At 47.5% G+C, this 12,762-nt stretch overlaps 2 protein-coding genes across 2 annotated transcripts in view; one reads left to right on the top strand and one right to left on the bottom strand.

Moving 5' to 3' along the window:
* LOC115495084 (uncharacterized) overlaps positions 1-12,762 on the bottom strand; it is a 161,297-nt gene that overhangs the window by 82,164 nt on the left and 66,371 nt on the right. The window contains exon 5 of the mRNA XM_072928814.1: positions 5,980-6,048. Coding sequence (XP_072784915.1) covers positions 5,980-6,048 — 69 coding nt within the window. The remainder of the gene's footprint in view (positions 1-5,979; positions 6,049-12,762) is intronic.
* On the top strand, positions 187-1,874 carry LOC121469954 (uncharacterized). Its single transcript, XM_072927793.1, has 2 exons — positions 187-1,080; positions 1,398-1,874. Exons 1-2 carry the CDS (start codon positions 814-816, stop codon positions 1,764-1,766), a joined length of 636 nt encoding a protein of 211 aa, XP_072783894.1. The 5' UTR covers positions 187-813; the 3' UTR covers positions 1,767-1,874.

Genomic DNA, 12,762 nt, shown 5'->3' with positions numbered 1-12,762 from the left:
TCTTTCCATTGATCCCCATGTGCCCTGAGCCCTCCTACCCTTCCCCTGGTATATGTCCTGACCCCTCCCCTGAAGGGGCTCTCGGAGTCTGTTTCCCTCCCGTGCAGTTGTTTCCCTGTCATCTTCCTACTTCACCTTGCAATAAACTCAAGGAACTCCAGCAGCCCAAGTGTCCTCTGGTCTCCAGGGTGGAAGATCAGATTTCGCTGCCCAAAGCCCCTTCGACCGCTCCCTCAGAGACTCCCTGTGGGACCAAAGGTCCAGGGTGCCTTTAGTCTAGCAGCTTTTCAGACTTTATTTCATCTTAGAGACCTTACTTAGATCCATATCAATCAGCTGAGCCTCTGCTGCCATCAAAATTGAGGGAAATAACATTTCTTTAGCACTGCTTAGAAACACAGCAGATAAAACGAAACTGTGCATTCCCAATGAGCGAAGGAATTATGTCCTATCCACCTTCAATAAGTCACCAAGACCAAAATCTCTTCAGAGCATCTCATTTACTTTCAGCCTTGCACAGTGAGCCCTCAGCTCTCATGGATCAGCACTGTGGGAGGTGCGCAAGGGAAGCCCGGCCATGGCACTCCGGCTCCGGCCTGCTCGCCATGGTGGCCACGGGGCACAGGTTGGAGTGGAACTTGCAGGGCCCTTCCGAGCCCGTGCATTCTGTCATTTGTGACATCACAGCCTCTGGGGACAGCAGGGTGGCTGGCAAGTGCCCCCAGCCGTTCCGTGCCCAGAGCCCCAGCAGACCTCGGCGTGCAGAGACGTCCAGAGCCTGTGTGCTGGTGGCAGCTCCTCCTGCGCACCACCATGGCTGGCCCGGGCGGCTCCTGGATGCTGCAGGTGTACCTGCTGGCGCTCCTGGTCCATCCCCTCGACCCCTCCAGCCGTCCTGAGCGGGGCACCTCGGGCCTGCTTCCCGAGGAGCTGGAGCTGCAGGACACGGGCAATGAGGCCGGCCCGTGGGGGGACCTGGCGCTGCTGTTCTGGACGTGCTTCCTGGGAGACGTGCTGGTCGCGGGCGTCGTCCTGGGCTTCTGCTGGCTCGGCAAAAGGATCTTGAGACGCCGCAGAAAGGTGAGGGAGGGCTCGGGCAGGCAGGAGGCTCTGGAGACACCGCAGAAAGGTGAGGGAGGGCTCGGGCAGGCAGGACGGGCAGGGCCGAGGCTGCCGGGGCTCCAGGGCACCCCTTGGCCGAGCCCCGGGGCAGAGGGGAGCGGAGCCTCCGGGCGGGCATCGGGCCGGGCCGGGCCGGGCCAGCAGCCGCAGCGGGGCCGGAGCTCCGCTCGCTGCGGCCTCTGCCGGGCAGCCCTGGCAGGCCGAGCCTCCCTCGCAGCGGCCTCGGCCCCACTCCGCCGCTCCCATGGGATCCCTCTCTGCGCTTTGCCCCGCAGGAGCAGAGCCGGGACCATTCGGGCCGTGCCGGAGCCCGCTGCCGCTGCTGCCGGGGCCGCGGCTGCCCCACGAGGCTGATGCAGCTGCTGAGGCAGAACCGCGCCCTGCTGCAGCTGTGCCTGAACCACCCGCCCCGCAGGGCCCCGGGCCGAGGGAGAAGCGCCGGGGCCGTCGGAGAGAGGAGAGTCCGCTCCCACTCAGCGCCGAGTTCCATCGCGGCGCGGAGCTCCGGGGCATGTGTGACCAGCGGCATCCCCATCTCCAGAGCTGGAGACACCCCGGCCTCAGTCCCGCGTTTCCCGACACCTCTCCCAAAAGAAACTGACATTTCCTTTAGTGTTCCCCTTCTAGAAGTTCAAGTAGCTTAGGCATAAGATAATTACCCTGTAGTGTTCAAGTATTTTAGGCATAAGATTTTTACCCCGTAGTATTCTAGTCCCCCTGTTGTTATAAATGAATTTGTTTTAGTAGGAAGGATTAAGGATAGTTAAGTATTGTAAATAAATTGTTAGTGTAATGAATTGTTTACTGTAATGAATTGTTATAATTACTATAATAAATTACAAAGTTATATGAATTGTTAGTTATGTGTGTGTAGTTGTCAATCCAGAGAAAGGGGAAGGGCTGTATCCAAGAGTGAAGACACCAGCTCAACTTGTGATTGGGAGAGCCAACCAGGCAATGGTGCCTTAAGCTTCTGGAATGATTGGCCAGGAATGCACCACCGTACACGAAGGGACCAGAGGTGGTGGTTTGGTTGGGACAACATTCTGGCTTGCCAGGAAGACCTTCAGGACTGGGTCTCCCAGTTGCAGTGTCAGGCATTGGGGCGGCTGGCTGGGAGGGGGTGACAAGGGGGGCGCAGGGGGGTTCCACCATCTGGAGCAACTTGGGGGGCAGTTCCTCAGGGTGAGTGCAGGGAGTGTCCCGGGCATCTTGAGGAACTAGGACCTTTGGGGTGGGCTGGAGACTCCTAACCGGAGACCTGAAGAGAATGAGGCCACTGGTTGGGGGATTGTCCCTCTTTTGGCAGGGGGAGGGAGTAGGAGCCTGACCAGAGGGGAGTAGGACCCTAGGCCAGGAGAGCTGGTCAAGGGGAGATTCCTCGTAGCACAGCGACAAGCCGGGGAGGGTGAAGGCTGCCAGCTAGGAGAAGTCCCTTTACCTATTAGGGAGGTTTAGAACCTGCTGGTTAGGGACATAATTTTGTTTCAGTTTATGTAAAGTTATTTATGTGTGATTTACTTTTAGTTGGGATTTTGTGGTCGGTGTTGTCAAGTTCATTTATTCTTTCTATTGCTACTGATAGTAAGTTATTTACTGGATTATTATATTGTGTGGTTTTATTTATTTTAATACTAAAATACCAGTCTGGCATTTTGCAGTGTTACTAGCAGCATTTTGCTTAATCTTTGTGTTTTTAGTGATAGATGTGTATATTGTTTTGCTGAGTGTATTGTGATTTTTGTGACATTGGGTTTAAAAGTCAGTGTTTTTTTGGTATTTGGTGCCTGGATTTTATCTGTTGCTTTGGAAGTTTGAGATCATTGGTTCCTCAAATTGCATAAGAGAAGTGACTGTGTAGTTTTAGTGGCCTGAAGGAACCATTTTAGTTGTGGTATCATTGGTGGCTCAGAGGAGCCATTTTAGGAGCTCTTGGAACTCATCTCAAAGCCTCAGTAAAATGACACCAGCAGAACTTCCCTGAGATGGCATTGTGTTCTACTACCCTTCAAATACTCATGCAAACAGACTTGCTTTCACTAGGACAGCTGTCCATGAAAATCTGGAGTAAAACCTCTAAGAAATGGCAACGTGCACAAACGCTCCTTTCACAGCAGGCACAACCCAGTGCTCCTGTGAGTGGCTACAAGCTGAGCAGCACTCGCTGGCACAGCCTCTTCTCCCACGCCCAGCGAGTGCCCAGCGGGCATCGCAGCCTCCTCAGAGATGGGCCAGGCCACGAGAGAGCAGATGCCAACAAGGGTCTGAAGCTGTGCTGAGGGAGGCGCGCTGAGGGAGATTTACATTGGACATTAGGAAGAACTTTGGCCCAGAAAGGGGCATTAGATTCGAGAATGCTCTGCCCTGGGGGAGCTGGTGGAGTCAGCACTGTGGGAGGTGCCAAGGGAAGCCCGGCCATGGCACTCCGGCTCCGGCCTGCTCGCCATGGTGGCCACGGGGCACAGGTTAGGGTGGAACTTGCAGGGCCCTTCCGAGCCCGGGCATTCTGTGATTTGTGACATCACAGCCTCTGGGGACAGCAGGGTGGCTGGCAAGTGCCCCCAGCCGTTCCGTGCCCAGAGCCCCTGCAGACCTCGGCGTGCAGAGACGTCCAGAGCCTGTGTGCTGGTGGCAGCTCCTCCTGCGCACCACCATGGCTGGCCCGGGCGGCTCCTGGATGCTGCAGGTGTACCTGCTGGCGCTCCTGGTCCATCCCCTCGACCCCTCCAGCCGTCCTGAGCGGGGCACCTCGGGCCTGCTTCCCGAGGAGCTGGAGCTGCAGGACATGGCCAATGAGGCCGGCCCGTGGGGGGACCTGGCGCTGCTGTTCTGGACGTGCCTCCTGGGAGACGTGCTGGTCGCGGGCGTCGTCCTGGGCTGCTGCCTCGGCAGAAGGTTCTTGAGACGCCGCAGAAAGGTGAGGGAGGGCTCGGGCAGGCAGGAGGCTCTGGAGACACCGCAGAGAGGTGAGGGAGGCCTCAAGCAGGCAGGATGGGCACAGCCGAGGCTGCCGGGGCTCCAGGGCACCCCTTGGCCGAGCCCCGGGGCAGAGGGGAGCGGAGCCTCCGGGCGGGCATCGGGCCGGGCCGGGCCGGGCCAGCAGCCGCAGCGGGGCCGGAGCTCCGCTCGCTGCGGCCTCTGCCGGGCAGCCCTGGCAGGCCGAGCCTCCCTCGCAGCGGCCTCGGCCCCACTCCGCCGCTCCCATGGGATCGCTCTCTGCGCTTTGCCCCGCAGGAGCAGAGCCGGGACCATTCGGGCCGTGCCAGAGCCCGCTGCCGCTGCTGCCGGGGCCGCGGCTGCCCCACGAGGCTGATGCAGCTGCTGAGGCAGAACCGCGCCCTGCTGCAGCTGTGCCTGAACCACCCGCCCCGCAGGGCCCCGGGCCGAGGGAGAAGCGCCGGGGCCGTCGGAGAGAGGAGAGTCCGGTCCCACTCAGCGCCGAGTTCCACCGCGGCGCGGAGCTCCGGGGCATGTGTGACCAGCGGCATCCCCATCTCCAGAGCTGGAGACACCCCGGCCTCAGTCCCGCGTTTCCCGACACCTCTCCTAAAAGAAACAGACATTTCCTTTAGTATTCCCCCTCTAGAAGTTCAAGTATTTTAGGCATAAGATTCCTACCCCGTTGTATTTTAGTATTTTAGGAATAAGATTCTTACCCCATAGTATTTTAGTCCCCCTGTTGTTATAAATGAATTTGTTTTAGTAGGAAGGATTAAGGATAGTTACTTGTTGTAAATAAATTGTTTGTGTAATGAATTGTTGTATTGTAATGAATTGTTAAAATTAATATAATAAATTCAAAGTTATATGAATTGTTAGTTATGTGTATGTAGCTGTCAATGCAGAGAAAGGGGAAGGGCTGTATCCAAGAGTGAAGACACCAGCTCAGCTTGTGATTGGGAGAGCCAACCAGGCAATGGTGCCTTAAGCTTCTGGAATGATTGGCCAGGAATGCACCACCATACGGAAAAATCAGGGACCAGAAGAAGGACCGACCCTCCACCAGATCAAGAACGCACCAATCCTGTCCCCTTCAAGAGACTGTAAAGATCCCTGGGTGTCGAACACCCAGATGTTTTTCCTGTGGACTCTGTATCCCTGGGAAAAACACCCAGTGTTGTTACACAGGCATAAGGGGTTCCTTGAATTGCATAAGAGAAGTGATTGTGTAGTTTTAGTGGCCTGAAGGAACCATTTTAGTTGTGGTATCCTTGGTTGCTCAGAGGAGCCATTTTAGGTGCTCTTGGAATGGGGGGAGTTCCCCTCAGGAAGGGGTGTGGTAGCCCGATAGTGAGTGACAGGTGGACCAGAAGAGTCGGTGAAAACTTCCGGCTGGTCAGCCATTTTGGTTTGTTCTGAGCTCTGGTTCCCACTGTCGGCCATTTTGGTTTGTTCTGAGTTCTGGTTCCCACTGTCGGCCATTTTGGTTTGTTCTGAGTTCTGGTTCCCACGGTACCTGATATTCCCAGGAGTCTCATATTCATTTCTGTTTAAGTTCAGGTTGTATTTGTTTCTCACTGTGAAGTGTTTATTTAATTAAATCAATACAAGTAGGTTATATTCATGGGTCACTGTACTAGTAAACGTTCCCGCAAGGGAAGAGTTACGAAAACAAAACTGAAAGATATACAAGACAGTCCATTGGGGGAAATGTTAGAAAATTGGGACCATGATAAAAATTTAGAAGAATTGGATAAGATAAGAATGATACATTATTGTATTAAAATATGGCCACAAAAGAATATTCAAGACGGACCTGTTAATTTGCCTTGGCAAGGGTCAAAAGAAAAATGGTTATGTTTAGCTTTAAATAAGTATGTTAATTCAAGAGAAGTTTTAGATGAGGAAGACACTCACACAGAAGTACTGCCGGCTGGTACTTTTGGCATTTCCTCCAAGTTTCCTCTTAGTTTTTTTATCTCTCACCTAAATAAGAGAAAAAAGCCCAAATAAATGTGACCTTTCAGGCAGCTAAAAGATGTGGTTGGTCCTTAACAAAGCATTTTATTCTGCCTGTATAATAACCTGCGGGGGAAAATAGGAGCTTTTAGCAGAATGTCCCTGTGCTGTTGCAGTTTTCTGCCACTGTGAGAAATCACAGGCACGGCTGCCAGGCTCCTGCAGCTCCCCTGGGTCGAGGGTCAGGGACCACTTATCCCTGCAGGGGTCACTGGGAATAATGATGGGGGAAATGTGGAGGGAGCTGCATAAATAAATACTTGTCATTTCCTTAGCAAAAAACCCTCAAAGCTATAAAAATAGTTTGCCTCTAAAGTAGGAGAATTTAAATTAACTATTTTAGGTCTGCTTGTGGTTCAACATTCATCAACCTGAATTTGAATATGCATAAAGTAATTAAAGGTAGCTGAAACTTAAAAATACATGTCTATTTCCTTGTGCATAACCAATGTGAAACAGTGTTTTGCTTTAGATCTTCTTGATACTGACTTCATTCAGCCTTATACTCATTAGGGTATTAAATACATGGGGAAGTATATTCTGTGTTTCATTAAGCATGTATTATTAATTAGGCAGGCATAGCTTTACCAGAGTCATTGCTGACACCAACATTACCTGGCTAAGTTCAAAGTACTGACACAAGAACATCGTAACAAAAGCAATGTTCAAGAGAGCCTCAAAAATAAAGACACAGTTCAAAGTTTTTCAGATGTCCTGCAGCTGCTAAGGTATCTCCAGAAAGAGGAGCAAACTGAAAATTGCACAGGAAATTTCAAACCCATTTCTTTTTTTTTTTTCCTTAACTTTCTTGTGGGCAACAGAAAACTCCTAATGCGGGGAATGAAATGTAGTTTTTATACCTGAGTCGTGAGTCGTCCCCTCAGTTTCAACCAGATCCCGTGCTCAGTGGAATCTTGGAAAGGGTCAAATCATCAGTATGAAATTCAAATTATGTTCAGGAAAGTAGGCATTTTTTCTCCATTCCCCTCCCTCCCCAACACCACGTGAGAAAGGCTCAGTTTGAAAGATAATTATTACAAAATTATACTTAGACATAATAAGTTTGCTACAAGTTCCAGCAGAAAGAGAAAGGAGAGCAGAATCAGAGGTTATAAAACTCAATATAAAGTTCGGCTCATGCTTTCCCCAAAAGCCTAATTTAATTTATCCAGGATTTAAAAAAAAACAAACCACATAAAAATTTCACATATTATGTTAAAGACTGTAATTTCTACCTGATATCTTAATCATTATTATGCTTTTCAGAAGCGAATTAAAAAGTCCTCTGCACCCATCTTCCCAAAATTTGATTCTAAGTGCTTGCCAGTTTAATCCCTTAGGAAGCAAAAGCAGCCCTATGTGTCTCTGGATCAATAGAAACTAAACAACAAAGGTTGACAAAGGATATTAAATTGTCAATAAAGTCCATAAATATTTTCCACTGTAGAGATATCTATCACCAGCCTGTGAATTTTGCTAGTGGAGGTTTAGTGAAGAAAAAACTAAGTCTTTATTGCCAAATGAGTTAGGAGTTGTTCTACTCTACTGCCAGTATGATGTGAGTATAAACACCACATTCTTCACAGTACCAGCCACAAAGAATTGCTCTTTACAATGAAGCTGTTCTGAGTATGACCAAACAGATGAAAGTTGACTGTCCTAGCACAGTGATGGCAGCATGGCCAGTCTCTGCAGTGAAAAGCTGAGAAGCAGCAGCACATTCCTGGTCACATCTCCAAGGCTGAGTGTGCAGGGTGACTGTGGTGGCCTGGCCCTCGCTGGCCGCACTCCTCCAGCCCCCATCACTTCCTCTCAGGACAGGGGAGAAAATAAGAAAAGCAGGAACTAGAAAGCTCAGGCTAAAGTCAGGGAGGTCACTGATAAAAATGGCTTCACTTGAAAAATCTTATTCTCATCAGTTAAAATGAACATTTAATTACATGATTATGCACTGTTAATAGACAGTCAGAGACAGCCAGCCTGAGCCCAGGCATGCTGAAGCATCGGGGCCAGGCAGTGCCCATCTTCCCAGGAGCTGATTTACCCATCACTTTCAAGTGAATTTTCCTGCACTGAGTGCCACAGTAGAACTGCCAGGCTGCCAATAAAAAACATCTCTGGCTAAGAGTCAAACCCTAATACATAAACCGTATTAAAGGCAGAGTGAAACCTGCAGCATTTGATTGACCTTCAATGCCCAGAGAGAATTACAAATTTCCCAAGACTGAGGAGTTCCCAAAATACAAAGCCAATGACTGATGTTTATGGATCAAATGTTAAATAGGCCTGTAAAATTGGAGTTCTTAGATTGCACATGAAAGAAGGCAAAAAACCCCCACCAGGACCCTCAAATGCAATTTTAGATTCTTCTTTGAAAATCTGGTTTAAAGAGAGAGGAATGGATACAATCTTCCCCTCACCTGGAGATTTCAATGAATTAAAACCATTTCAAGTCTGTGAAGAAAGCCCTACCACAGTCTCTGTCAAATAACATTTTCTTTCATTTTTTCTTCTCGTTACTACTTCAGAGCAGTCCAAATAACAGCAAAGAAGGAAATTAAAGTTGCAATTCCAACACTAAGCTCTGGAGTCCTGCGTTGCCTTCACACAACTGTATGAAACAGAATCTTTGTGCTTAGTACTCCCCAGCACATAGGAGCCATTTATTTGCACAGCCTCTGTCTGCTGAAGCTGTAACTTGCATTTCCATTAACAGGTGGGCCTGGCTCTTGCCTTCCCCTGCCAGAGATCAGCAGTGTGCACCCTGACTGTCTGGTGCCTCACGCTCAGCTCATTAGAACTCTTGCCTTTCCTCTCTGTAACATTGCCCTTCCTGAGCCCAGCCTGAGGTGCTGAGCAGCCTCACACCCTCTGCAGTTTGCATTCTTGGTATCTGCCTCTCCATCAGGATGCTTTGCAAAAGCAATTCAGAGCAAATGCTGCCTGTGCCTGCCTCAAAGAGCAGCTCTCTGGGTTGTTTCTCCTAATTTTAGAACATTCTCTTTCTAATGCCATGACAGCTGTGTACAAATACAGAGAATCACCTTGAAGCATTAATAAACAGAAGCAACAGAAAACAAAAGCTGTCACATTTCCTGTGGCCATTTGAGGGTGAACTGGCATGTGTGCATATATTGCAGTTATGGAATACAGTGATATGTACATGTCCCAAAGTAAATACATTAAAAGCAGATTATGCAGCACATATTTTTTACCCATTTTAAATTATTACTGGAAGCCAAAGAAAGATTTATTTGATAAATTCACGGATTTATCTTTATCATTTACAATGGAGCAACTCCTTTGCCTTAAGTGTTTTTTCCTCTGTGACAGTTTCATCAACCTGGTCACCGAGCTGATACACAACAGAGGAGCACAGACAGTGCAGGAGCTGATATTTAATTACATAAATGGGTTTACCATGGGCCTATAACTGACATTTCCAAGTCCTTTTAGACTGTGGGCTAACAGCATCCATCCAATGTCCTGCCTTTCACCACTTCCTTGTGGCATTTGCAGCCACTGCTTCCACAGAGGTCAGAACAAAGCACTTTTACTTAGATGTCACGTGGCTGCTGGAAGGGCAACACCACAGCCACCAGTTTATATTTCCTAGGTCAGGATTACCCACAAGTTTAAAAACTGTATTAAGAGGCAAAGACTCTCCAGTCCTGCTGTAAACAAGAGTGTTTAGGAACCCAACGCCTCCAACTTCAACTTATTTCCAAAGATATACTATTGAATTTTTTAGATAATAAAGGATTGTCTGTATATTATTGTGGATTAAAATTCTAACTGCAGGCCTGCATATTGACCTCAAGTTTGATGGTATGGGCAAGTTGATGGTCTTCTTATCCATGCCTGTGCTCATCATGATGCAATTTCTCAGCTATCTGCAAGAGATATTTTTCTTCAACCTGAGTAAACTATTTTATAAAACTGGTAACAGGCAGAATGGCTGCCTTCCATACAAACCAAAGTGGTTCAATTTTAATGTGATTAGAACTCTATCAGTCTTCAGACCCAAATGTGTGTGGCCTCTGTGTAATACAGAAGCCCTTATCAAAGGCTCACTCTGAAGGTGCATAAAAAAACCTTCATTTCACTGCAAAATTCCACCTGAGTAAAATCTCACTCACTTTACAGAGAAAGGAAAATATTCCAGTGGTGGAGCCCAGGACAAGGGGAAGATGCATGGTACCAGGAAGGATTCTGCACTTACAGATGCTGAGTATCCAGCCCAGAGACAGAAATCCATAATGGAACAAGCTGCTACAATCTGAAAAAGTGCTTGGCTGAGGCAGGTTTCAGTCAACAACTGCAATCCTCCACAGGCAAAAGTCAAGTGCAGTTCAGTCCCTCCTCCTCCCCAGTTCCTTCCTGAGTCCTCTCCTCCCCAGTCTCTACAAAGAGACCAAGTGTCTCATACAGAACAAGGACGGACATAGGAGCTTTTCTCCTTGTTGATGGACATGGGGGGAGGCGGGAATCAGATAACTGTGGTCGCCCAGGGCATCCCAGGGCAGCTTTCCCCAGGACCCCCTCCCACACTAAAGGAGTGCAAGGACATGAGCACCAGGTTAGAAATACACATCTACAAACAGAGTGCCCCACAGCCTTGTGTCAGCAGCTTTATTTTAGGAGCACTATCAGATAGTAGGGCTGAAGATATTCTATGGTATCTGTGTTATGAGCGCACTCCTACATCCCTTCAATAGAGTTCCTAGCAATAAAATAGTTTGCATGCCATATGCAATGGTGGCCAAAAAGAAACTTATCAATGTCCTCAAATCTAAGGGACCATATCAGCATTTTCAGAGAAGCCTCATTAAGATGAAATTATCTATTTCAGCTCATTGTGAAGTTATTTGACACTTCAGTGTCACATCTAACACTCTTGATCAATAACATGATACACTGTACACAGATTTCAGTGAGTGGAAAGATGGGTTTCTATGCATCAGTTTTCTGCTGGAGTTATCATTAGAAGAAACTCTGCTGTTAACCTGCCTTTGGATTTATGTGTCTTTTCTCTGCTTTTGATCAAATCTATGATCATTTTTATAAGATAAAATAGAGACAGAGGCTGGAAGAATGGCTCATCTGAATGCAAATGAGCTCTTTCTCCCCCCCTACATCTATCTCAAGGCTTATCTTTTTATTACTCTCACAGAAAGCAGGACAGTCTGGTTAGAGCCAGGGGCTAAATCAGAAATGACTTGACAATCCACTGCTAACATGGCATTTCTAGAATATATTCCCTAAGCTCTAGTGACTAAGGGTGAATCATAAAATTGTCCAAGTCCATCAACTTAGGATCTGTTTTTTACAAGAAGACTTATGAAAATTAAAGTGGACTTTATCACCTGGGACAAACTTTACCTTGAACATCTACAACACTTGACAGTCATAGGCCAGAAATACGACTGCAAGGGAATATAAACGAAAAAGAATTTTTGCTCATTAGATCTGGGGGTTTTTGGCTTGCTTTAATAATTTGAGCTCTGCCATGGTGCCAGTGGTCCAGTATTTACAGCTGCATTTCCCAAGAGCCCTATGATGTTTATTTAGGCTCCCAGAGGAAATGTAAGTGAAGGGCTAAACCAATCTGTCACACACCATAAAGCTGGGGATGCACACGAGCACACACCACACACACTGAAGCTTTCCAAAGCAGCAGCTTCCTGCCCCACCTCCAGACCCTAAAGGAACACTCACACAGGACACCACAAGGGGCTGATGGTGGCAGCTCCTGCCTCTTTGAAGCCTTCACCAAGTTGTTCATGACTCCACCTAAAATGCATTCTGCATCTCCTGTCCGCTGACAGCTGTTCACCTCTGGAGTTTTGCTGCAGCAACAATTTCACCACAAAATGTACTGATCTTACAGTTAGCTTCAAAACAACACATGGGCTTGCTTCTTTTCAAGGCCTGTCCAATTTTTAATAATAAATAGAAAAAGACTTTTCACAAGTATCATTACTGTTAACCTTGTCTATGTTTTCAGCTTCTCTTATTTAACTTTAAGGATAATGAAGCTCATTGAGATGGGACATCAAGGCAGGTGGTAGACAAGGTATGGGAAGGAATGTATAGTTTGAGAAATCTCAGTAGCAGCAGACAATTTGCTGAAGCTGAACTATTTTTTTTTCCCAAGCAAAATAACCACTTAGTGTCCTTGTCTTCCCTGGTGTTTCCAGCAAGAACACCAGTAGCTTTGTAAGTATAGAGTTACTGGCTATTTGAATGTATACATTTAGCCAACTATGTCATTTTTAGGACACCCTACTAAAGCAGTATTTTAGTTCTTAATATATTTTAATAAAATACCTGCTTTATGAAGGAAAAGTGTTTCAAATCACAATTTTGCCCTCCTTTATCCTTATTAAACAGCATTGATTTTCTAGTGTATAGGGAATGGTTAAACTGAAGGTGGCACAGATTTGTTGTTACTGCTGAATATATCTTCTGCCATAATCAAAAGATGTTAAGAAAAATAACAAACATAATTCCTTCTTGACCCTTGAGTGCTTAGGTTGCCCTTCATCTCTTCTGCTATTCCTCAGTCTCAGAGCAGAGCAAGCCTGGCCCTGTTATATCTAACCCAGCTCCAAGTGCCATTTTTTTCCAATTTATTTTCACAACTCACACCTCTGGAAGTTGTGAAGTTTTATTCATTTG

Source organism: Taeniopygia guttata, chromosome 4, assembly GCF_048771995.1.
Source record: "Taeniopygia guttata chromosome 4, bTaeGut7.mat, whole genome shotgun sequence".
In the NCBI taxonomy this organism is placed as follows: domain Eukaryota; kingdom Metazoa; phylum Chordata; class Aves; order Passeriformes; family Estrildidae; genus Taeniopygia; species Taeniopygia guttata.
Note: the sequence above shows the minus strand (reverse complement) of the source record. Positions and strands in the feature narration are given on the sequence as shown.